General features: G+C 38.2%; 1 protein-coding gene across 12 annotated transcripts in view; it reads left to right on the top strand.

Moving 5' to 3' along the window:
- GRIP1 (glutamate receptor interacting protein 1) overlaps nucleotides 1-25,532 on the top strand; it is a 348,068-nt gene that overhangs the window by 306,237 nt on the left and 16,299 nt on the right. For all 12 annotated transcript variants that reach the window (XM_088165626.1, XM_088165632.1, XM_088165628.1 and 9 more), the window contains 9 exons: nucleotides 3,607-3,793; nucleotides 5,139-5,284; nucleotides 6,322-6,402; nucleotides 14,450-14,519; nucleotides 14,780-14,925; nucleotides 20,952-21,096; nucleotides 22,122-22,261; nucleotides 22,430-22,618; nucleotides 24,658-24,808. In XM_088165626.1, the coding sequence (XP_088021752.1) occupies nucleotides 3,607-3,793; nucleotides 5,139-5,284; nucleotides 6,322-6,402; nucleotides 14,450-14,519; nucleotides 14,780-14,925; nucleotides 20,952-21,096; nucleotides 22,122-22,261; nucleotides 22,430-22,618; nucleotides 24,658-24,808 (1,255 nt within the window). The remainder of the gene's footprint in view (nucleotides 1-3,606; nucleotides 3,794-5,138; nucleotides 5,285-6,321; nucleotides 6,403-14,449; nucleotides 14,520-14,779; nucleotides 14,926-20,951; nucleotides 21,097-22,121; nucleotides 22,262-22,429; nucleotides 22,619-24,657; nucleotides 24,809-25,532) is intronic.

Raw genomic sequence — 25,532 nt, forward strand, 5'->3', positions numbered from 1 at the left:
TATTCAACAAAGGATGAAATCCTCAAAGTTAATCCTCCTATGGATCTTGGACACAGCTGTAACTTGCGTTGTTAAATTTTTCAGATATTTTTCCTTCAAGAAAGTCTTGTCTGTGTTATCTTGCAAAGACTCTAAACAAGGCCAGTGATGTGGCATTTAAGTAGGACAGTCACATAAGCACTGCAGCCCACCTAAAAGTTTCTTCAAGTCAGAAGGCCCTGGGGATGACAAGCTGCTATGAGTAAACAAATCTCTAAATAGAAGTTAGGACAAGGCTTAGTTGTGCAGTAATTTATTACACATTCGCAGAGTTCTCTGCTCTGTTACTATAGTTATACCCGTGTTTGTGACAGCAGTAACAGCCGACTTAAGAGACCCACACTGCTCTGAATGCCCTACAATGGACCAGGATAGAGAATGTCCAGTCCTGCACCTTTCCGCTATACATGGGCAAGGCTTGAAAAACCTGTCCCTTTGTGGGAGACTCATGAGAACCAGGTAGATTGACGGTTGTGTTTTTCATGGAAAAAGAGTAGCACACTTAATTTTAGTGGGATTTTTTCTCTTTAATCCAGTTGGATCATTTGAGAGTTTTATAAATGTAAATTTTAATAAATCTTTTAGAATGTCACTTGGGAATAAAAATATATAGGTTGCTATAAAGTTTACATTGCCAGTTATTTAAGAATACTTTCACAACATAATGTGATCATGGCATAATTCATGAAGGTGAAGTGTGATGGCACGAGGGGTTACAAGACTTTTATGGTCATGATTTAACAATCATTGCATTAGTTATGCAGATCTTTCTAAATATGTGGCTGTAAAAATTGAGGGCATGCCCTGCTGCCACAAGCTTTTTTTATGCCATTCATTTTCAGTTTTTATTCTTCCTCTGCTTTTGTTTGTTTGTTTGTTTGTTTAAGGTGTGGGATTTGTTGTGGAACACTTCAATTACTATTTCATTTAAGTTTAAATCCTGAAGTATTTTGTAATAGGTTCCTATTAGTAGTTGGAAGCGATATTTAATGTATACAAATTTACATTCTGAGGGTTACATATCTGGTAGAAATTGGAGAGGATTTTAGGCATGCATGGATGCCTTTTCTCAACAGCTCTCAGGAGGAATTGCGAAGAGTTTTCAATTTCTTATGGGTCAGAATGAGAGACTGGAGGCATAATAATCTATATATGCACCTTGAAACACATCTTGTTCTGCTTCTCATATAATTGCAGGCATAAAAGTAACAAGTACATAATCTTCAGATTCAAGATCATTATTTACATAATTGGAGAGCATATAGCAAACCAGCCCCCAGGAATGTTGCTAGGAGTTAGATGAGAACTATACAAGTATGCTGGAATGTACCCCTAGCAATAGCAACCAGTTTTCACTGGAACTACAAACATATCCATCCATGTCCCCTTTTTAAATCAACAGCACTGCTTCCTGGCCTGTTAAAATTCGAATCCATCAAGGAGCCAAAAATTGTCAGTGTTTCTTGCTACAGTTCTTGTGAGTTGCAAACCCCAACATGTTCTAAGACATGGGTTTGGGTACCTGTGACATTTTACAGAGTCTTAGGAGATAGCTATTGTTACATGATTAGGAAAGGATATTTTCATCTCTGGGTTTTGGGTTTTGTATTTTTTGGTTCCTGTTTCTCTTTCATTTTCCTTCGGAGAGGAAGGAGTTCCTAATCGTCATACTTCAGGGTCACATCATCAAAATGTTTATCAGAGTGAGTTTTAAATCCCACAGATAGTGACTTAAATTCCCAATGTAAGTTAAAACTTTTATTGTCCTTAAAGTCGAAATGAATTTTATGAGATATTTAGGTTCCTGACAGAACGTTATAAAAAGAGTAAGAAGGTTACAGAGTCAGCTAGATACCTGTTGCAGGGGGGAATAGAGAGACATCAGCGATGGGAAATAGAGATGAAGTTAACAAGTAATTGTTATATGACCTTTGAGAAAGGGAAAATTGAACTTTTTTGAGCTTGGATGCCCTAAATTAAGATGTTTCTAGAAGGTATCTTAGGTATTATATTAATTTATTTGGTTTTATTATATTTTAACCTTTGAAGCACTGAGGGGTGGAGAAACCTATTTCTCACATGCAGTAAATGATAAAGCTGAAGGAAGTTTCTGAGACCAGATTTTTAGTATTTGCATTTGTGTATAAGCATGTCTTAATTGAGTGCAGATAAAAGAAACTGTAAGAAGGAAGCTATTGAAATAATGCACAATTCTTACAAAGGAAACTTAAGACATGAGGAAGAATTCACATTTGGAAAAGACAGTTTTAGAGTGGGAAGGAGCTTTGCTGGGAGAACACAGAAACTTCTGAGAGTTTTGGCAAGTAAAAATTTTGCAAAGACCTGTCATTGCCAACTGTGCCACGTCAATCAGATTTATACTAACTGATATAAAGCAAAACTCTAATGCTTGCAACCTCATAGTATGGGAAAATAATTACATAACCTCTGACATCTTTGTACAGTTGTGCTAATATTATCTATAATGTCAAAAGTTTTTTCCCACATCTAAGAGAAAAAAAAAATGCACAGGGAAACCGTCCCTCAAATAAACCATGAAAATTCACCTAATTCTTAGCAGCTACTGCAGGCAGAAAAGGGTTTTGAAGGAAATTAGAGGTGGAGAGGTAATGACGTAGATTGATAACACAAAACCATTCCAAATCCTTGGCCTTGGAGGGATTATCATTACAGAACAGGAATTGAAAAACTACGGTTTTCTGTGTATGACATAATGAAAGGCAATAGTTTGTCACTGGGGGAATTCAAACAATAATACAATAGACATTTATACAGAGATCCAGGAAGCAAAGGTGCAGTCTCCTCTTTTCATAGGTAATTGTATTGAATCTCAGTGTTGTTTTTGTCTTGATTTGTTCTCTGCTGCAGCCTTTCAGAAAAAAATGTGAGTAAAGCAGGAGAACAGAAGTAGCTGCCTGAGTTTCTCATAGAAGGGTCCTTCAGTGGCTTTGAGAAAACTCCATAGGACGTTTTTTCTCACAATTCTTTGAGATATACTGGTTGCCAAAAAAGTAGTTTGGTCAACTTCCTTACATTACCCAGTTAGCCTAACAAATTGTTTATTTATACTAAACCATGTACAAGAGGAAGGCATCCTTACTTCATGCAAGCAAGCCTGGTTCATGTGCTTTGTGGCTAACAACAATGCATAGCTGAGAGATGTTCAATAAAGGAATCTGCCTGAATTACGGTTGGGTTTGTGCCTCCATTTCACTTAGTTCCTATTAAAGTTCTGCTTATCTGTGCCTCAAATCTAAGGCAAGCAATTCAAGGATATCCTGAGATTTTTGGAGTGGGAGCATATCAAACATGTTTATTTTACTCAGAACAAGAACTATCTTTTTTGCATTCCAGCATACTACCAGATGTTTTCTATTGTCTTATATGCCATAACTATTTATACATAATTTATAAACTTTCACCTAAATTGACTTTAAAAGAGATGTTTCATTAACTAGATTTATTGTAAAGATCAATTTTCTCAAAAAGTAATGGAACTTCTGCTGGCTATGAATGTATTTCCTCCTGATCTGCTCTGTTTTATAGTGTCTTTGGCCTCTAGCACTGTTGGTTTGGCTGGGCAGGTCGTCCACACAGAAACCACAGAAGTCGTGCTGACAGCTGACCCCATAATGGGATTTGGGATACAGCTCCAGGGTGGCGTGTTCGCTACTGAGACCTTGTCTTCTCCACCTCTCATTTCCTATATTGAGGCTGACAGTCCAGCAGAAAGGTGAGGTTCTTTAATTGACTGCTAAATACATTTGGTGAGCGTTCCTCGGATTCTTTGGGTTTGTTGCTTTCTCTCACTTTGTGACAAATTGCAGGCCCTTGCTCATTGGAGTGGGGCAAGTAATACACTTTCTGTTCTGGCAGTGGTGTTTCATGCACTTGATCAGCTATGAATGAATGACAAGCACCAGTGTTCTGACCATACAGAGTCCTCCAGAAGGAGACTGGAAGCTATATTCATGCAAAACAAAAAAAAAAATCCAATCAGAAAAATCAGTGAAGCTAAAATAATGATAATCGAACATGCCAAAGGGAAAGCTATATCCAGCTCTGTTCTCTTTTGGTATAGAATCAAATCTTGGGGAATACAGAATTTTGACTTACTAATTGTTTCAATTACATTTTTATGCTTATGTATTTAATCACGTCATGAGAATGACAGCAGTTGCACAGACAAGCACCAGCTGCCATTTCACCTGCAGCCCAGGGTCAGAGGCACAGATGATGTCCATGGGTGGGGTGGAAGCATGAAGACCCTTCTTTCTGGGTCCCAGCACCTAGAGGGCACAGCCTATACTTGGAGTGCTTGATAGTGCCGTGGTGCAAAGGGGCAGCAGCTTCTGTGCCTAGGTAGATGGTTGAGCTGCTATGCCACAATTGTCCTTCAAGGTCTGGTTGAATGTGTTTGATCAGATGGCTTATATCAGAAACTGTGTGGCCAGCCAGACCAGGGCAGTGGTCATGTCCCTGTGCTCGGCACAGGTGAGGCTGCATCTCAAGTCCTGTGTTCAGTTCTGGACCCCTCTTTATATGAAGGACATTGAGGGGCTGGAGTGTGTCCAGAGAAGGGCAATGGAACTGGTGAAGGGGCTGGAGCATAACTCTAACAGAGAGCAGCTGAGGGAGATGGAAGTGTTTAATCTAGAGGAAAGGAGGCTCGAGGGGAAAATAATAGCTCCCCACAGCTATGTGAAAACAGGATTTAGCCAGGTGGGAATTGGTCTCTTCTCCCAGATAGCATGCAGCAGGACAAGACAAAATGGCCTCAAGTTGCACTAGGGGAGGTTTAGACTGGATATCAGGAAACATTTCACTGAAAAAGGTTGTCAAGGACTGGAACAGACTGCCCAGGGAAGTCGTTCAGACTCAATCCCTGGAGGTATTTAAAAGACATGTAAATATGGCAATTCCACACAGAAAGGGTGTACTTGTCAGTGCTGGGTTAATAGTAGGGCTCAGTGATCTTAAAGCATTTTCCCAACCTAAATGATTCTGTGATTCTATGAGGCTGCTGGTTCTGGTAACATGCACATCTGAATGATTGTTTTGTATCGTTTTGTACCAAGGTGTGGGGTGCTGCAAATAGGAGACAGAATAGTGACAATAAATGGTATCCCAACAGAAGACAGCACATTTGATGAGGCCAATCAACTGCTCAGAGACTCCTCTATCAACAACAAAGTCACTTTGGAAATAGAATTTGATGTTGCAGGTATGAATGTCCTGTTATTTTGTCTTGCAAGAAAAATGAAGGAATAAATCCCAAGTACATTGCAAGTGTTAGGCATCTGAGGTAGAGGTTTTCTTCTCACATCCACACCATTCAGTGACTTATTTTCAAGTGACTTATTTGAAACGTGGTTTTTTGTATAGCTTTCTCATTTCACACAGCCCTGCAGTCTACTTCAGCAAGCAAATAGAAATGACAAGTCCTGTAGTAAAATCTGGTGACTGTCTCTTCTCTGAATTATTTCCAGACATCTTTCTGGCCTGAGATAGAAATGTTCTGCTAAACAGAGACAAATCTACCAGCCAAATAATGAAATTCTTTCTGTTTTACATGACAGAAAATTATTAAAAAGGGTGGATAAACAAAAAAAGACTCTAGAGGTGTTTAGAGATACTTACAGTGTCTCTAAATAAAGTAATAGAAACTGAATTAATAATGCCCAGAAGAATCATTATTAGTTTTTCTGGTGAGTATTATTACTACTGTTATTCCTTTATTCTGTAATGTGTTTAAGCACACAGAATTATACCCATGAAATGACAAACTATGTATATCAAACAAGTACCCATTATGTGTGTGCACCACTGGATTCCTTTTCTTCCCATTAGGTTAAATGCATGGCAGTTACCTTAGTGGACAGTTAAAAATAATTGTTTGTCCTACAGCAACAAAGGTCAGAAATCCTTATGGCTCAATCTCCTGCCCTTTTAATTAAAAGCTGTCTGCCAGCAGTAAAATTTTCTCGTGTGCTCACAGACCTTGCATATGAGCTAAAAACCTGCGGTCTCAGCTGGCTGCTGGCCCATGCAATCTCCACAAATTCAGTTAAACCTTAAAAAAATTGAGTTACTGTGAAATTACCAGTAGAGTTATAAATCATACCTCCTTCATTTTAGCACCCATGTTTCATCCCTGCTTTGTGACTCTGATGTGATTTCATCAACTTATATGTATAGTTCCATGCTCATGGACCTGCTGCACCTTATAAATTACCTAACATTTTAAATATTTTTTTGTAGAATCAGTTATACCAAGCAGTGGAACATTTCATGTGAAACTACCAAAGAAGCATAATGTGGAACTTGGCATTACCATAAGTTGTAAGTAAAAGTGCTTATTTTTTTGACTGCATTTATGGGATAACCTACAGGTAGTAGATCTTGTAGCTACGGACTCACGTTTCTTTTGGTATAAACCTTTTTTTCCTTTTTCTAGAATCTTTTACTGCTTTTTCTCTTAAAAATACCATTCTGAAACATATTTATATTCCTCTTCAAGTTGTTAACAAAGCCAGAAGTTTCCCAAATCTAATGTTTGACTTACTCCTTCATGCATGGTACATATTTAACTCCTATTAAAATTATTTATTATTAAAAAAAGACAAAAATCAGAAGAATTAAGGGCATGCAAAAGTATTTCCATAGCTGTAAAGTTTAAACGAGAGTCTGTCATGGTCTGTCACAGGCTCTTGAACAGAACCCCACTGAACACAGGAATCTCACAGACATGATGATCCACATGCGTAGGGTTATTTCTGCTTCAGAGCCCAGATATATCCTCAGTCTCTAGAACCAGTGGGCAGTCCTGAATGTGTGGGTCACAACAAAATCCCCTTTCACTAAGGATTGTGGAGATGGCTGAAGAAGGTCACAAGGGCCTGCTTTTCTCAAAAAGTATTTGTTGCTGTGGTTTGAAATTAAAAGTGTTTCTATGCTTATTTTGTGAGGAGACAGTACAACAATGTGTTAGACCTGGATTTTGACCAGATAAACTCTGGCATACTGAGTTCAGCTCTTGATGGAAGGAAAACGAATCCATATCAATGTTAATGGGCTTGATACTGCAGAATCTTTGTCATCAAAATTAGCCTTCTTTTATGGCTGTGGCCTTTCTTCAGCTATTAGTCTTTCTTCGGAGTTATTCATGTGTCTTGGGAAAAAACTGTGCTTTGATTTGTATTCTCTAAGCTTTTACCAGCACAGTGGAATATAGTTAATTGAAACTACAGCAGGGATCTCAGTGGTCTCAGGGATCTCAGATTACATCTGAGGAACAAATGAGAGACACTGCAGGCCTGTTTGCTTGTGTTGCATACTTGAATGAGTAACTGTTAGACTCTGTAAGATGTTGTGTTGGTTTAAAGCAAAACCAGTGCGAGACTCCAAGTCAGTAATACAATTTAATAGGAAAAAGGAGAAAAAATAAAATACATGCAATAATACAAAAGAAAAACCACCGACAAAGTCAGAAATACAACCTGACACCCTGTCAGTCAGGGTGTTGGTAGCAGTCCGTATAAATGGTGGCTGCAGTCCTCCTGGATGACAGATGTGGTTCTGTTGAAGCAGTGCTCCTGTAGAAGGTGCAGTTTTCCTCCGAAGATCCAGCGATGATGTGGAAATGGTCCGACTTCCCTCTGGGATCCAGTGGAAAGGTCTGCCTTCGCGTCCCAAACCCCAGTTTTTTATCTAGGTAGGAAAGGCTTGGCTCCTGCCCCTGGCTGGAGCATCTCCCAATGGGATGATGTAATCTTATCAGTCACACAATAGGACTTAATGGCCCATTAACAGAATATATCTTCTGGAGGAAGGATGGATTGTGAAAAGATAACGATGATCATCCTCTGATCAGATGGCACATCAGCAGAGGATATCTCCCACAGAGATAAGGATCACCACCCATCCCACATTTCAAGAGATGGTGATAGAATACACATTTTTGCATTGTACCCCAGGACAGATATGATGTGATGCTTGAAGCAAAATCATCGGTCTACATGCATCTGTGCAAATGAAAATATTGAGAAATGAGAAAACCTGGAGCAAGGCTGTTCTATCAATGTTATTCTTAGGATTAATAAAAGTTTTTTAGGTTATTGAAAAAATATGATCTTCCTAGTAATTTGATTTGTGTTGTTATTTGGAATGCAGACATCAACTTTTTTTGTCTGTAGGAATAAACTTTTAATGAATAGCTAATATTCTTGGAATTTACTATTTAGTGCTCCTCTTCCTCAAACTTTGCATGCATTACTGATCTGGAATTTAATTCCAAAACTCAGTGCTTTATAAAATTAGTGCTTTATATTATCAGAGTAGCATGTGATTAGTCTTAGCTCTGCTTTAATGAATATACTGCAGTATCTTTAGTATTTAAATTATCTGTTATATATAATGATCTCATTAATAGTATTTAATGCATATGTAATTTATCCAGGATTTATTATTTTACATGGCTTTAAAGAGTTTATATTAATAGCTGGTAGAAGTCTTGAATTGCTGTATTTCATGCTTGCTTTTCGGTGTTTTGCTCTGTTTTACCTAATTAACTCCTAAATAAGGTAGTGTAATTTGAAGAATTTAAGCGTTTTATATTCATTTTGTCAAATTTCTGTCAGGACACTTTAGCACATTAGCATGCCATTTATTACTGATATTTTCAGAAAGCTATATGATTTATTTTAAGAAACAAATACTAAGAGGAACTTGGCAGATTTGGCATGTCTTAAGCAGGGGGGATGGAGTGATCAAATTTATTCAGTTGTAGGCTTGATCTCTTGAAAGTGCTTAGAGAGCTGTTTCATCCTCTTCCTTCTCAAGTTAGTGGAGTTAATGGTGAATGAGAAAGTGCTATTAAAACATTACTGGGAAACACCTTTCTTATTTTCCATATCCCCATTTAGTTTGGGATTTGTATGAGAAAGTCAGGAAATCAACTAATCTGACAGCCAAGACACATTTTTTGTCAGATGGGAAATGCAACTTCACTTTGGGCTGGCAAATAAACATTTGTCTATTTTTAAGTACAGGAGTTCTTCTAGGTCAGCAGTTAGGAGTCAGGGATCCTAGAAGAGGAATTTATTTCTCTTTCTTGGAATTGTTTTCCTTGGTAATGAACACCAAGAGTGCTTGCTAGCAGTTACAACAAGGTGCTTTATTGAAGGCATGTCTGAGGTGACATACAACACTAAAGACAATTAAGCTAATTCATGGTCTTTGAAAAACCATAATAGAAGAAGAGACTTTCCTTAGTTTAAGATTTATTAATGTAAAAGAAAAAGAACAGAAAAAAAAGTTAAATCCCCTTAGATAGCATAACCCCTTAAAAGTGGAACAGAAGAAAGTTTCATGGGCATAATTTTTAATGTTAATCCAGGGCTCTGAGTTTTGAATAGTTTATGTCAATTACCTCCCAGTATACTGGTCTTGCCCAGTGCTGCCTTCATGTACACATTGCAGGCCTGTCATTCGTCCCGTATCTCTGCAATATCTGTCTAATTTTACCAATGACAGATACTTACACTCAGTAAAGACCTTATTTCGTACTTTGCAAATACACGTGACTAGATATTTAATGCTTCACATATCACTAGTTTCACACCCAGTTACCTGATTAGAGCAAGTAGAAGGTCTCAGTTCTTAAAATTATATCATCCAAATAAAGCACAGGAGTGTTCCTATGCATGTGATTATGTTTTTTATGACAGAATCATTCCCTAGGAGAAGGAACACTTACAAGTAGTGCTAGTAGTACTCAAAGCTGTTTCAATTTAATTGTCATTGACATTGACTTTAGACCATGTAATGAATATAGATTTTTCTTTTTAAAGACAAAAACATTTTTTAAAGGTTATTGAGGCAACTGGCTACTGTATCATAGACTAATTTTTTTTGTCAAATACATTGAATGATGTCCAGTAAAAAACCCTACTAGTAGATCCTGGTAATTGTAGTTAACAACTTTTTTTCCTTTCCTTTTCTTTTTTTCTTTCTTATGTAAGATTCTGATATCCTTACTGGTAGTGAACTGCAGCACCTTGCTTCTCTGAAGCTAATGGGACTACACAAGGAATAAGAAGCTGCAAAGCTGATAAGAATATCAGAATCTCACCTAAACTATCATCTTGGTCTGAGTCACTTTGACTAGCAGCTGTACTGTAGTCTGCTTTATTGGTTTTGTATTTCCTTAGAAACAAGCTTTGTAAATATCTACAGATACATTGACTATGAGAATTTATTTTCTAAAGCATACTTCTGTATATTTTGGGATTTCACCGGGCAAGCTCTACTTAATTTTGAAACATTACAAGTAATTCTTTTCAAGACAGAAAAATATAAACAGATTTCTCAGCTGCTCCACATGAACCAATACCTAAGGAAAAAAAGGGCTGCAACAGTGCAATTTTAAAAAGTTCCTTTGTCTATTTATTAATCACGCTATTCTTAAAAAATGTCTAGTGGCTGTAAACCAGCGTTGTGGACAAATGAACTGACTTTGCATAAAAAGTGTTTTTCCATCACATGAGCATTTTCCTTTGCTTGTCCAGTTTGTTCAGAGCTTGATCAGACTCCTGAGTTTGAAGCTAGGCTGAGAGCAGTGAGTTTTGTCTGGGTGATGGGTGAGTTGTCCACCCCAAAATTTGTTGAAGTCACTTTCGGGGTGGGAGGGAGGGGTTCAGTTAACAGTGAAATAAGAAAGGAGTATTGTTTGAGGGTTTTTTAAAACTTAATGGATCAGCTGATACACAGAACTGACAACATTTTATTGAACTTATTTTGAAGTGGCCGGGAAAGTGTAGAAGCATAGGGTGGAGACCTGGGATGGAGACCTAGGATGATAGAGTAATTTAAAGAGAGAGAATAAACAACTTGCTTAAGAGCAGCCATTTAGCTGCAACACTTAATTTAGTACCTGTACAACTTTATGCACTCTTCAGTCCACTTGTAGTTATTCATACAGACTTAAAGGTGTCTACAAAAGCTGAACATCAGGTAGACTAAAAGCTGGAACAGAGAGGAGAAAAGATGAGATCTTCATTGGACAAGCAGAATGGGACAAGGAGAGGAAACAACTGGAAAACTGTAACAGAGAGGCAGCAGATGAGGGGAGAGATTGAGCTGTGATCAGGATTAGGGGCAGCTGGGTCTTGAACAAGAAAACTAGACATGGGTGAGTGGTAAGCTGCTTCGTTTTTAACAACGGAAATAATTCTGAAGTGGAGACTTAAAGCTGTACAGTGTAACTTCAAGCTTGCATTAATTGGTGTGGATATATTAACTGGTCAAATACTGCTTTCCCACTGGAACTCTGGTTTCTCTGCTCTCTGAGGAGAGATGAAACAGTGGTGTGTAACAAAGGGGATGGAGGCTGCATAATGAATGAGATGGAGGATTGCAAAAAGACAAAGGAGGTGATCTCATGGTCAAGGTGGTTTAATGCTATCCTGGAGAAATCAGGGTGGTTTTGCTTCTCTCTGCAAAAGACTTGTGCTGAGACAAGTCATTCTGGAAGTGCGGGTGGAGATTTTCCACAGGTAGCTGCTTGATTTTATGCATAAACATTGAGATCATAGGGTTGCACTTACAGAAATGCAACTTCTCTGCAGCTGTTGCTGGAAATGACAGTAGTTGTATTTTGGACATAGAAGCTGTTATATTCTAGAAAGTATTGTGAGATATAAAGGCATGGATATCTCAAATTGCTCACTGAAAACTGTCATACTTTGACCTCAATTTTTCCATGTTTCCTTTCCTCATCTGTAAAATCAGGATAATAGTACTCAATCTTCTTGCTGGAGACTGCATCTGATCACCAGTGTTTGAGAGGCAATCTTAGGCTACAGTAATGTGCAAAAAGGTACAAAAGTTCAGGAGGAAATTAATGATTTTATCTCTGCAACACAATTGAATAATATGTAGGAAGTGTAACATGAGCGTTGAACAGTAAAAAAATGAAGTGTGGTGTATCTGCTTCTCAGTGTGGGGGGATTCATTTCACACAGAGGTCTGTTTGGTGCCTACAAAAAGGCTTTCTTTGTCCAGATAATAGACCAGGAGAACTTGTAAGATACTGCTGGTTCACACTTCCTCAATTTGAAATTGTAGTAACTTTGTGTGCAGTATCAGACTCTTTTCATCCACATATACTTTGTGGCTCTGCTCTTTCCCTCATTTTGGTTCCTCCTTTGTTCTTTTTATAACAATAATGGACTGTTTTCTTAAGTTCTGGTAAATTTGTAAGACAGTTTCAAAAAAAGGATTTCAAGACTCAAATGCTAGTCTGCAGTGGGTAGCATATTACCTCAGAGTAAGGCAACCCAGAGGGTAACAACATAGAATTAAAAAATCACCAAAGTGACACTCTAAAATTTTAACAAGATACTAATTCATAAAACAAGTCCAAAAGATTGAAGTAAATTATGGAATTGTAATATATTTGACCCATGATGTGTAAGTATGAGAAACAAGCTATGAAATTACATATCTTGCAAAAAGTTAATTACTGTTATCTAATCTAAACTGCAACATAATAATTTCCTGAAAGCATGCTGTTTTAAACAAATTTCTTAAAAAATCTTCAGAGTCCTGATATGTCTGTCTTCTGGACTTTCAAGACATTGCATTTGAAATATGGCTGTTTAGCAGTTCTAGAACAGTTCCTTTGGGCATTCAAAGGCTGACTCAGCCAGGGCAGCTAAGTTTAACAAGACCTGTTAGCATATTGTGTTGGAGATGTCATTATTAATTTACCATGTGGTTGCTGTAGGTGAAGATCTGTCATTTTGCCTCAAAGAGAAGATTCATGAGCTGCTAAAGTAAATGACATCAGGATTTTCTAGGTGATCCTCCAATATGGGCAGCTTTTTGGGTGATTGTCAGTTCAGGGATGGGAGCCTAATGGAAATGTACCTTCTGTGAAAGAATGCAGAGGGCTCAGTACACAGAGCAGAAATGACGTGGGGCAGTGAAGAACCCTAAATGTGCAAAAATAATTAGTGCTTTCAGGAGAGCTGAGAGCATTATACCACATGGCAATGTTTTAATGTCAGTGTACTCTTTGTTAACAGTCCCAAAAGTCAGTCTGTGTTCACCACATGGAGCATCTCCTGGAGCAGCTGTAGGTGATACTCTTCCCAAAGGTAGACAGCAGTGCCACAGAGCTGTGTAACAGTATATCTTCATTACCCTCAAATTCTAAGCCGGCTGCTTGCCATATCAGAACTTCAGTGCAGTCTTCTTTCAGCAAATGGATAAACCCTCCAAAACAATTCATTTAGTGAAGCCACTTCAAGAAGCAGTCTTTTGGAAGTAGATAATGATCACAGTTGTCTTCCTCTGGTGTATTTAACTGCTTCCTATGCAACTAAAGATCAAACAAAATTGCAGAGCAAATTTCCCGGCCAAAGGAAACTTGTCAAATACTTTTGCACAAGTTGGTAAAGAATTGCAATGCCTGGCGTTGAAGAGCGGAGCATATTTTTAACCATGAGGGACAGATAGAAAAATTGACCATAAATGTCAGACTCTTCCAAAAAGAGATAAGTGTGCAAGAAGAGGAGTGGTGCGAGTTTTATTTAACTGACTGGAATTGCAGTGCTTCTTGTAGGTATCCCCAGTACAAAGTTGGAAAAAGTCCACAATTCTTAGTCAGTACAGGGAGGCAAGGTTACTCACTGAAAGAGGCACAGGTTGCTTCAGAGGAAGCAGTCAGTTACAGTGAAGCAAACATCTGTGTGATGTAAGCTACACCTGTGCAAACCTGGGTATCAGCCCAATGGGGTGTGTGGCCACTGTCCACAGCACCTCATTTATTGGAAAGTGGATTCCTCCTTCTCACCCAGGACACATTACCTTCATACCTCTGCCTTAAGCACTGGATGGGACAGAAGTGAATGGAAAGAATGTGGACTAGCCCACTCTAGATATTTTGCCAGCTCTGTTGATCAGGGATATAGGATAAGAGGATTTATTCTGGCAAAAATCATCATTAGTAGTTGCACTGAAAGATTGTGATGACAGAAAGTCTTACTTATGTGTTACAGCCACTCAGCATTTTATGGTAGATTGCTGGAGCTGCACCATGAGGTCTTCACATGGCTCTGTCCTGGTCTAACCCAGAATTCAGACATACCAAGATAAGTTTACTTTGTACCAGTCACCACGATTCTGAAATTTTTTAGTTTTTGAAGAGTATCCAGTCTTGCCAATATGCTGCTGGTGTTTGTACCTGAAGTCAGATAATATAGGAGCAGGGGAAGAAATATAATAAAAGTAAAGGATGCATATGAAGAATTGGTTTATGGTCAAATGCAGTCCATCTGAATATCTAGAAACAAAACCAAATGTTTGTATATATTCTTCATTACAGCTCCATCAAGTAGAAAACCAGGGGACCCTCTGGTTATTTCTGATATCAAGAAAGGAAGTGTTGCTCACAGGTAAGACTTTAGAGCTCCTAATAAAAATCTGTTTATGTGTGTAACCAGCCAAATTCAAGTTAAACGGAGAGAACGTCTAAGAGACTGTGCGCTTTTTTTTTTAAATAAAATCTTCTGTAAAAAGTTAGAAAATAGAAGGCATATTAAGAAATAATTGTCCTAAAAATCCATCTTGTTTCTCTAATAATGTTTAGATCTTTAAGGATACCTTTCTTTTAATGTTACTAGAGTTTCATGTAAGCTCATTTGCCTGTTCACAGAACTGGGACACTCGAACTGGGTGATAAGTTGCTGGCAATAGATAATATCCGACTTGACAACTGCTCAATGGAAGATGCTGTTCAGATACTTCAGCACTGTGAGGACCTTGTAAAGTTAAAGATCCGCAAAGATGAAGATAATTCCGGTATTAGCAATGACTGTTGCAAATTCATGTGTATTTTCAGAATTTCTAGAACACAGGGGATTTCTTTTAAATTTTAATGACATGTTTTTTCTAAACGTGTCTTATTTATGCTATTAATAATCAGAAAATGTCACCTAGAAAGAATTTTAGTGGTATATAAAGTGTTGAATTTTTTCACTGGCTATATTGATTGCAGGAGCTGCACTGAAGAATTAGGTCTTTAGTTTGCTGAAAAGACAATTGGCCCTCAGGTGCATCCATATAAAGTTGATCTGTTTCTTACCAGAATATTGGGATTTTCTCTGCTTTTAAGATTGGAATCATTGTTAACAAAGCATGGATCCCTAGTTCAGTTCTCCAGCAAAATTATATAGTGCATGCTTTGTCCTCAAACTTAAAAATTTGTCTTTGGTACAACTGTTCACATGCTCAAAGGTAAGTAGTACTTTACACTGTGTTGGATATCTGATGGAGGAGTCATATCTGATCAGCCCAGTGGAATAATGGACCTGCCATAATTTTCTACAGCTCTATCTATTAATATTCTTGTGGATTCCATAAGAGCAGAATTTCTACCTAGAGATAGTGAAGTGGCTTCTGTTATGCATTGTAGTGCAAAGTAAGTAAGACAATTATAGCTACTATTACTGCTGGTGTTTATGTTATAGTGTTACACAAAAGCAGGAACTGGAGAGTCACTTCTCTTCAGCTCTATACAATCTCACAGCAAAAAGGCACAACCTGACACTTTATTATTTGAAATTAGGTGCAACTGTTGAAGTGGTGTTTAGAATTGCACTAGAAGGCCCTTTTCCTTGTTCTTCCTCCCTCATTGATTTTGGAATCAAACAAAGTATCTTCTCAGTATAATAGTACAAAGCAAAGGCAGCTGCATTTAGTACGAATTGTTGCTGTATTTGAAATGTGGATTTCAGTCTCCACACGTGGAAAATAAGATCTCTGCTCTCTTAGGTATTGCACACCATGGTATCTGGTATACAGATTTTAGTCTCGGTGGGATTCTTATAACCACGGTTTTCTTTTACACAATCACATTGCTTGTTTTATAATTACATTATCTATATATATAGATATAGATATAGATATATATCAAGATTCTCACACAGCTATAGTGTTTTATTCAGATGACTGATGTAAGTGAACAGATTCAAATGTAATTGGACAGCTACTCAGAAACCTACTGAAGAAAACCTTCTTTGTACAAATTATTCTTATAAGAGTTAACTAAATGTCAAAGCATAAATGAAAGTATTTATAGCAGATTTAAAGTACTTTGAAATTTAAAATGAGTGAGTGTCTCCTGAAATGTTAAAGAAAAATATTAGGAAACAGTGGCATAACAGTAGCAAAGGTGTAACAAAAAGTGTATCTCAGTTAAAGTAATTCTTTGTGCATTTGCCATTCATTTACTTATGAAAGGGTTTTTTTCTCACAAAGAAAGAAATGTGCTGCTCAAACTCAACAGAGGAAAATAATAAATTCCCTGAGAAAATAAAAGCCTGATGGCTAATTGATGACTAGGCATAGAGCACTCTGAAACGTTTTGTAAAACAGAGAATAAGATTAAGACTTAAACTTATTTTTATTTTTCACTGCATGCCTTTTTGAGGAAGGTGAAGCAGAAAGTAGGGGTCTCAGAGCTGTATTCCTCTGAGCCACTGTGCAGCTGAGGCCACAGCAGGATGATGCATGTCAGGTGCTCCCCAGATCCTACTGTTCTTTGCCCTTGTCATTGTATTAGTCAGATATTATTCTGTTGAGCAAGAGACCGGTGGGAAGAACACTGCAGCACAGAGGATCTACTTTCATTAAATGTGGGTTCCAAGAATTACCCACAATTGCATCACAGGAAAAGAAAGAGAAAATATCAAAAACATGAGACCCATAACTATAGTACTTCAGTTATCTCCCCAGATGGAGGTATGTTTCTGGCAACTTTTCTCTTTCCTTTTCTTCTTGCCAGCTTCCCAAACTGAGGGCAATTTTAGATCCTGATTAACCTAATGGCTACCTCCCTTTCTTGAATATCACAGTTCTTTGCTTTCATGGCAGAACTGTCCTTCCTGGTGAATTCAGGCCACGTGTCTGCCCTGTTCTTGGATAGCTCCAACGTTCTGCTCAGCATAATATTCTGCAAATAATTTTCTGACCTACAGCTAACCAGAAAACAGACATAATGGACCAGTCTTCTCTCCAGTCATTCACTGATCTATAGACTTCCAGCTCTCATGTGGAAGAGCTGCTGATGGTACTAGTAACTTTTTATTCACTTTGTGTTTATAGCCGGGAAATGTTAGTATTGTGTCAATCCTTAGCAAGTGCTAGCTATTATATTTTCAGTTTGCTTGGCATGTTACTTTCCATCCTTCAGTTGAAGTCTTGCACCATGTTGGTGCCACTGCTGCGTAAACAGAACCAGCATTAGATCCCAGTGGATTTGTGATTGTTCCATGAATGCTTTAAGCAAGCAAAGCTTCCATTGTTCTCCTGTGCAGTGGCACCTGGTATGCTAGCCCACTGTGTGCCAGACAGGGGCTTCCAGTGACATCTAGGGAGTTGGGTGCTTCTGGAAAAAGCACGTCAGATAAAGTGCAGTTGATGTGAACTGTACCAAAACACTGATAGCAATGCCCCAAGTAGGCACGAAAACCCCGGTGTTCTTTGCTGAATAAACACCACTAATTCTTCTCTCCTTTGATTCTCTGTGTGTAGAATTTTCTGTACATGGATAGCAAGAAGGAAATAGGACGGGGAGGCGGGGTGGCTGGAGATCTAAATTTTCTGAAAACTGGGAAGAAAAGAAGTAGCTTCAACAATGTAGTATTCTTCCAGCTCTGCCTAAAGTATGATGTTCAGTATTAGAAGAAGGCAAGTCTTTGAGCCTTTGCTAGTGATGTAGGTTTGTTTTTTTTTCCTTTTTAAGCTTTTCTATCTACAGGAACAGAAATGGTAACAATTGAATTTTCTAAGTTGGTTTTAGTAACATTTATGGAATGTGCACCCTAGACATTTTCCACTTTCACTGAACTGCTCAAAACCCACAGACATTTGCCCACCAGACCAGTCGTCCTGGCTAAATACCAATATCAGAAGAACTAGAAAGCATTTTTTATTTTGATTTGAGGAGAATTCTGGCACTTTAAATTTTAAAATATTACTTCACAGCTCAAAGATGCTGCAGTTAATTGTTCTGTTGCTGTGGTTGGGGATTTTTTAATAATATGTAAAGAGCATTGTATAAATACAGGCACATTTCTATTGTTTGTATTGTATTTAAATTTACTCAGTGATAGATTCTTTTCCAGTTCTAATAATTGTTTGGTGAGATAAAATTTCAAAATAATGCAAATTACTTCATGCAAAATAATATAAAATAATATCTAATAGACTTACTATTCAGTTTAGTTGATAATTCAGTATACAGAAGATACTTTTGATTCTCTTACAAAAAGCTCAAAACATGTCCATCAAAAACATGGACTGTTTTACAAATACAGATGCTCATCTTATAATGACTTTTGACTTTTCCCAGAATTCTTTTAAGAAACTTTGGGTTTAAAACTTTTTAATTGGCTTTAAATTTAAATATCTTCCATTCAGCTCAAGAATCAGATGAGTATCAGTATTTATACCATAGTAGTAACTTGCCTTATCTCTCATAACGTGACACTGGCAAATAAGGACAACATCCTCCTGGTCTGCAAGAGGCAGTAGCTTGGCCAGCAGGTCAAAAGAAGTGATCCTTCTCCCCTGCTCAGCACTGCAGAGAGATTTCTGGAGTGCTGGGTTCAGCCTATAGGCTTACCAGTACAAGGCAGGCATGGACATACACTGGAGGAGGTCCAGCAAAGGGTCACAAAAGTAATGAAGAGGTCAGAGAATCTCTCGTCTGAAAAAAGGCTGGGGGAGATAGGACCACTCAGCCTAGAGAAGAGAGGGCTCAAAGGGGGAATCTTATTAGGGTGTATAAATATCTGAAGGGAGGGTGTAAAGCAGACAGAGCCAGGCTCTCCTCAGTGGTCCCCCGTGGCAGGACCAGAGGCAATGAACACAAACTGAAACACATGACGTTCTGTTAGAGTGTCAGGCAACACTTGCTTACTTTGAGAGTGACCAAACACTGGCACTGGTTTTACAGAGAGATTGTGGGCTTTCTACCCATAGAGATATTCAAGAGCTAGCTGGACACAACCCTGGGCAACCAGCTGTAGTTGGCCCTGCTTGTCCAAGGAGGTTGGACAAGGTGGCATCCAGAGATTCTTTTCAACCTCAATCAATCTGTAATTCTGTAACAAAATAGCTTTAAGTTACAGTTTAATAGGAAAGGAGATCTAAGATTTTAAAGAGAGTAAAATTTAGTCTTAACAGAATGAGAGTTTTTCTGTTGACTTGTGTCCAGGTTTTGGCAACAAAAAATTGCGTAATAGGTAATTAATTTTTTAAAAAAATAATTCAGTAGAATATGAATAAGAATTGTATCTGAAATGCGGTCCTTTGACAATGTTATTTGATTACCAGTGTCTTGGTTTAATTTTGACTTTCCCGGCCAACGCACCAAATTAATGTCTTGAGTTTGAGTTGCCAATTTGAATAAACTTATTTTTCTTGTTGTGAGACAGAACCAGGAGCAAAAGAGCAAGGCAGGCCTAAAACTTGAGAGAGTATAAAAGAAAATTTATTAACTACACAAACAAAAAGAGAGGAAAAAAAAATTTCAGAATAAGATTTTTTAGATCACTCCTTCCCTCCCTCTCCCAATCTTCATAACAACAAAACAAACATATAACAAATACTTCGGTCAGTGCCCAATTTAGTCTTTCTCAGTTCACTTCTGGAGAGAGAAGCTTCTTCTTGTTGAAGTTGTAGGGATTTTTCCCACAAGAAGGAAAAAAAACAGTTCTCTTGTGGTTTTATCTTTCACGATTTGCATCCGCCCGGGAACCTGCAACCGTGACGCTCCTCCCAACTCTACAACCGTCCCAAAGTTGTAGATGTGGGCCATGTCTGTCTCATGGGGTATTACTTTTAAGAATGAAATGTTCAACCGCAAAGATTCTCTCTGTCCTTTTTTCTCTGCTCAGGCTTTATCTTCAGAAAACCAAAATCCCCTTCTTTTCTCAGGACAGAAATTCTCAACACAGGTGCTCTTTAGTCAAATCATCTATTAAATGGAACATTTTCATCCCCCCATGTCTCTTTCCATGGTTTATAGGAATATTCAGTACATCAGTTCATTCCTACAATTTCACAAAAAGATTTTCAGCCATTTCAGCATCTTCTCATTCTCTTTCCATCTTAAAAACTTAGCTCTTACATCACTGACTTCAGAAATCTTCTTATTCCCTTTCATATTCAAAGGAAAGGCTGGAGGCTTTGCAAATCTTATCTGAGCACTAAAGAGTTAAAGTTTAACACAACTACTAAAGTTGGGCCAGGCTCAGGCCGCGCTTGGGGGTGCAGCTGAGATGTCAATCAGCCTTTCTGGGGCTGGGCTGCAGCCCCACACTGCTCATGGCCACCCGGGCAGGCCCGGCCCGTCCGGCAGCAGCAAGAGTCGGCCTCCCCCCCCACGCCAGAGCCGCAGGCCCGTGGAGGAGGAAGCCGTGAAGGTCTTATCCCACAACTTTTTCTCCCCCCGGCCATCGGGTCCCCCTCGTTGGCAAACGGGGCCCAAGCGGCCTCCCGAGCCTTCCCCCCCCCCCCCCCCCCGCCATGGGGGAGAGGGAAGCTCGGGTTGATGTTACCTGCTCAGCCGCCGGAAGACAAAGAGGGTCAGTTCCGGATTACCTTCCTCAAAATGTGTGTTCACGGAGCGAACTAACTTTCTCTAATTGGCTGTTGCAGGTATCCCAACCCCCACAGAGGAAATTCCCTTAGGAAGAATCTCTTCTGAGTTTCTTCTTCCCAAGTCAACCTATCACAACCAGTCATTAGACTGAATATGCTAGTTTTTTCATTCCTTCTTTCATAAGAAACCAATTGCATCCCCTTGGCATTTGTTGCAGATGAACAGGAGAGCTCTGGAGCAATTATTTATACTGTTGAGCTTAAGCGCTATGGTGGGCCTCTTGGAATTACAATCTCTGGTACTGAAGAGCCCTTTGATCCCATAATAATTTCCAGCCTTACGAAAGGAGGACTAGCTGAAAGGTAAGTTGGAAAGCATATTATTTTTAAATGCTCTCTTTGTCAAGGTAGAGGTTTTTGTTTACCTAAACCCCTTAATTTTCATGGGTTAACAACTGATTTTTTTTATAATTCTCCAAATCTGAGTTTATAATCTTTTTGCTGTTTTTGATCATTGACAAGCTCCAGGAGCATGAGCAAGATGTACATACTACACAAGGCAGAGGATTGTGGTCCTTATTATAGATCACCAAGGAAAACCTAAATAATCAAACTGCTCATCACAGGAACATTTTAGCAGCCTTTTAAAACCAATAGCCTTGTATAGAACAATAAATACAGAAAGCACTTCATGTGTCCAAGTTTATCTGATCTCATCATACACTTATCTGCCACTGCATCTGTGTGTGCACTTATATACATCATAGGAAGCATTATCAGAGGAGCAGAAGTGATCCTCATGGTAAGTGATACATAGAGTATAATGAAAATAAGGATTTCTGTCACCTGTTTTTTCTCAGATTGATTGAGTCATTGAAACTTGTACCTTTGGTGGTGGTTTCAGAGAGAACTTACAGCGCACAAAGCATAATACTGGGCAAAGCCAGAACCAGCAGTGCATTTACACAAAAATACTTTATTTTCTTTTCTTGATTGACCCATCCTGAAGGCCAGGTTTGTGAAATAGCTGGTTACTTGCTTTTTAATGTTCTGAGACTTCTAGAAACTTGACTAATTTTAGGCTTTACTAAGCTGTCTGAGATTGCTCTTGAGCAGGTGGGCTGCAGTGAATTTCATCCACAGGTGATTAACTCAACTCTCACAGTACGAAGAAATCCACATCATGCCTCAGATCTGCTATTGTCACTACTACAAAGGTGACTTGCCTTAAGTGTTTCTAACAAAAGAATTACTCTATGGCACAGCAATAAAAACAAAATAAAAGAAAGAAAGAGACATGAGACTTCCATGCTCCAAAATGCAAAGAAATTGCCTTTGTTGCCTTTTACACTCTCTTCTTAATGTTTTACTTCTCTCTCTTATTGTAGGACTGGGGCAATTCACATAGGAGACAGAATCCTAGCAATAAATAGTAGCAGTCTGAAAGGAAAACCTTTGAGCGAAGCCATTCATTTATTACAGATGGCAGGAGAAACTGTCACCTTGAAAATCAAGAAGCAAACAGATGGTGAGTGTGGCCAAGGGTATCATCCATGGTCCATAATGCACGTGTAATTGCAGATTAACAAGCATTTAGGCCATCTATGGAAAAGCTATGTGTCAAGAGTAAAAAGCAGATTCTCAGAACTGCAGTAAAGCAAGGATCAACACTTTTTTTTTATATAATCCTATTCAGCTACCAGTCCCAAGAAATTTTCTGTGCCTGTGGGTCACGTGAGTGAACTAAGCGATGCTGAAGATGAAAACTCTGCTGCACAGAAATCTGGCAAGCTCTCGGACATCTATTCCGCTACAGTCCCAAGTGCTGACAGCACAGTAGAGTCATGGGATGGCTCTGGTATTGATACCAGCTTTGGAAATCAAGGTACTGTAAAAAATAAATCGACATTTAAAGCAGGAATTATTGCCTACATGGTTGACCTTCCTTTGCCTTAAGTAGAACTTCTTAGTGCACTAACTTTTAACCCTGTACTTTATAATGTGTTGCACACACCTCAGCAGGCAGGATAATTTCTTGCACTTGACTGGCCTCAGATTAATTATTTCATGAGGATGTGATGTGTTACAAAGCATTTATCAATACATTAACAGGCTTTTGTTAGTTTTACTGACATTTTAATAACTTGGTCCATAGCTCATCCACAACTAAATGAGTTTATCTTTCAAGTACAGATCAATGCAAGGCACAGAACACTCAGATGTTCCTGAGTTTGATGCCCATATACATTAATTTCTAAATGACAAGAGATTTTTTATAAACTGCTGAAGGGCAACATTAATCATTAATCATGCCTAAGATTTGTAAATCTTTTGCTTCTTCCTCATTCCTGCAGTATTAACATCTAACTCTCAGCTGTCAAAAACAATCATTCTATTTAAAGACATGATTTTCCATAATGATAATTTTTTTCACCTTTCTCTGACTATTGTTTTACATAGGATTTTCAAATCATTTCAGTTTGTAACACGTTTATTTAGGCCGTGAAGGATATAGATATCCTGTAATATTCTTGATAACAGGAAAAATAACTTACACACAACTTCAGTATTTTATTTAACTCTTTAAAAAACGTTTATTTCTATAGTAAAGCATGTATTCCCGTTACCTGGCAGGTATTTGGACAGATAGATCCTTACTTCAAATAATATTTTCACTGGAGTTAGAATTTGGATGAATTTGATGCCTTTCCTTAACTGTGTTGATCAGTTTATCAAAATAAGTTATATTAGATTTTCTTTAGATATTTTTAAGTTCTAAGAAGTATTGATGAAAAAGTGCCAGAATGGTCATTCTCATTTTCTGGATGAATTAAAGATATTTGGAGCAAATTGTGGAAAGGATTGAGTCCCAGAATGATTTCCAAAGTCCTGATGATTTGGGTGTTGTGCCAAAGCTGAACCAGTATCTCAAAGTGGATTTTCTTTTTAACTTCCTTGAAAAAATCAGCCAAGATTTGGCTGGATACATGGCACCTGTGTTAAACAGCCTGAGATTTGTGCCTTTATCCCTTGGTGTTGTCATGGCCCCCATTTCTATTGCAGTTCATTCTGTCTTGCCCCATCAAACTGAGTTTGGCTTTTCTCCAAACCTTTCTTGGCAATAAGCACAGACTAAGCAAGTTGAGGAGTTTGGGGGATGTTTCTGGAGCACCTATCCTATTAATTAACAATTTAATGTTGGTGAGCTGTCTTTTCTCTACTTGAATTGGTATCCCATTTTGTACCTTTGTCTTATGTGTCTGCCTTACTAATCCGGAGCCTTCACCACACAGCAGTCACATCTTCCCAACCAATACCTTTCCTAGAATCTGGGACTATGTTAATACCTGACAATTTGCTGGAAAATGCTCACAGCCTTGTAGTTACACAGCATTTGAGGGAGACAGGCCTAGACTGATTTATGTTCTCAGAGCCCTAGCAAAAGGGCACATAAGGAGCCAAGTTCATGGGATTTTTTAATGCATCTTTGGAAACTTTTTTCAATATATCTGAAGTAGTTTTCTTAATAACTTAGCTTTAATTTTGGGCATGTTGAATATGACTATGTTAACACATATTTAACACATCCATAACACATGATTTATTCATTACTGTTCAATCTAGAATGTTGAATTGGAAATTGATAAATCATGCAGTATCTAGAATTAAATGTAGAAGCAGCTGAGACATAAACAGGAAGAGAACAGTTAGATATATTTAAGACTTTGCTTTCAGTGGACTTTCACAAGAGGAGCTCTAGAGCACACCTAATTCCAGGCATAATCTAGGTCAAATAATCTGGCTACAGAAAAATACAAGGTAACAATGACAAATTCAACAATTCTTGAGAACCCAGTTTCAGAGGTGTGCTTTCCTGGCATTTCAGCATATGCATTGCTGTAAATTAGTAATTCCTGTTTTTAGGACACACCTATCAGGCTTCAGGATATAACTTCAATGCCTATGAATGGAGGAGTCCCAAGCAGGCCAGTTTGTCCCCTCCAGGCAAACCATGGAACCACCCGTTTCATGATGCAGGGCTGAGTGATGAATGGGATCCAACTGCAGCAAGCACGTAAGTTCCCATTCAAGTTCCTGTTCTCTTGTTTGCAGCTGCAGCAGTGCCTCAAAAATGAGCACTTACTGCCTTGAATGAAATTATGTTTTTCTAATGAAGTTATAGCAGCTCTTCCTTTAAATATGAGATGCAGTATATTTAATGAAATTTATTGTAGTGGATTAGTGGTCTTTATGGAGGATTATTATGCCAAAACCAAGACATATATTTATTTCAAGTTACTTCAGCCAATAAAACACAGCATTTATCCCTTAAGAATAAACAAACAAAAAAATTAGGGCATTTCCCTGATCAAGTTTCAGAAAACATCTGATCTGTTTTCCACTCCACAAAAATAAACCTGCAGATAATGTGGCTAAAGACAACTGGTGTGTTAATCTTTTGTCTTCTATGAAAATTCATTTTGGTTTGGGCAAAGAAGCACAAATTACAGTCCTCATCCATAAATGCTTGAGACATTCTCATTCACTACGAGTAATTCAGTAGGAGTAAAAAGTAATCCAGGCACCAGTGTCTTGTCCAAACTATTAGTATTTTGCCATGCATTTATTCTTCCTCTCCTGGGAAGTAAATCTCATTTTCAGTTAATTTCTCTATAAACAAAATAACTTCCTGAGGAAAAACTTTTTACTTCACAATTCCTGGAAACAGTGAAAGACCCAAAAATCTCTTATCTTCTATTCTAAGTTTTCTTTTCTTTTGGATTTGTTAGTGGATCCAC

The sequence above is a fragment of the Sturnus vulgaris genome, chromosome 5, assembly GCF_052056855.1.
Source record: "Sturnus vulgaris isolate bStuVul1 chromosome 5, bStuVul1.hap1, whole genome shotgun sequence".
NCBI classification, from domain to species: Eukaryota; Metazoa; Chordata; class Aves; order Passeriformes; family Sturnidae; genus Sturnus; species Sturnus vulgaris.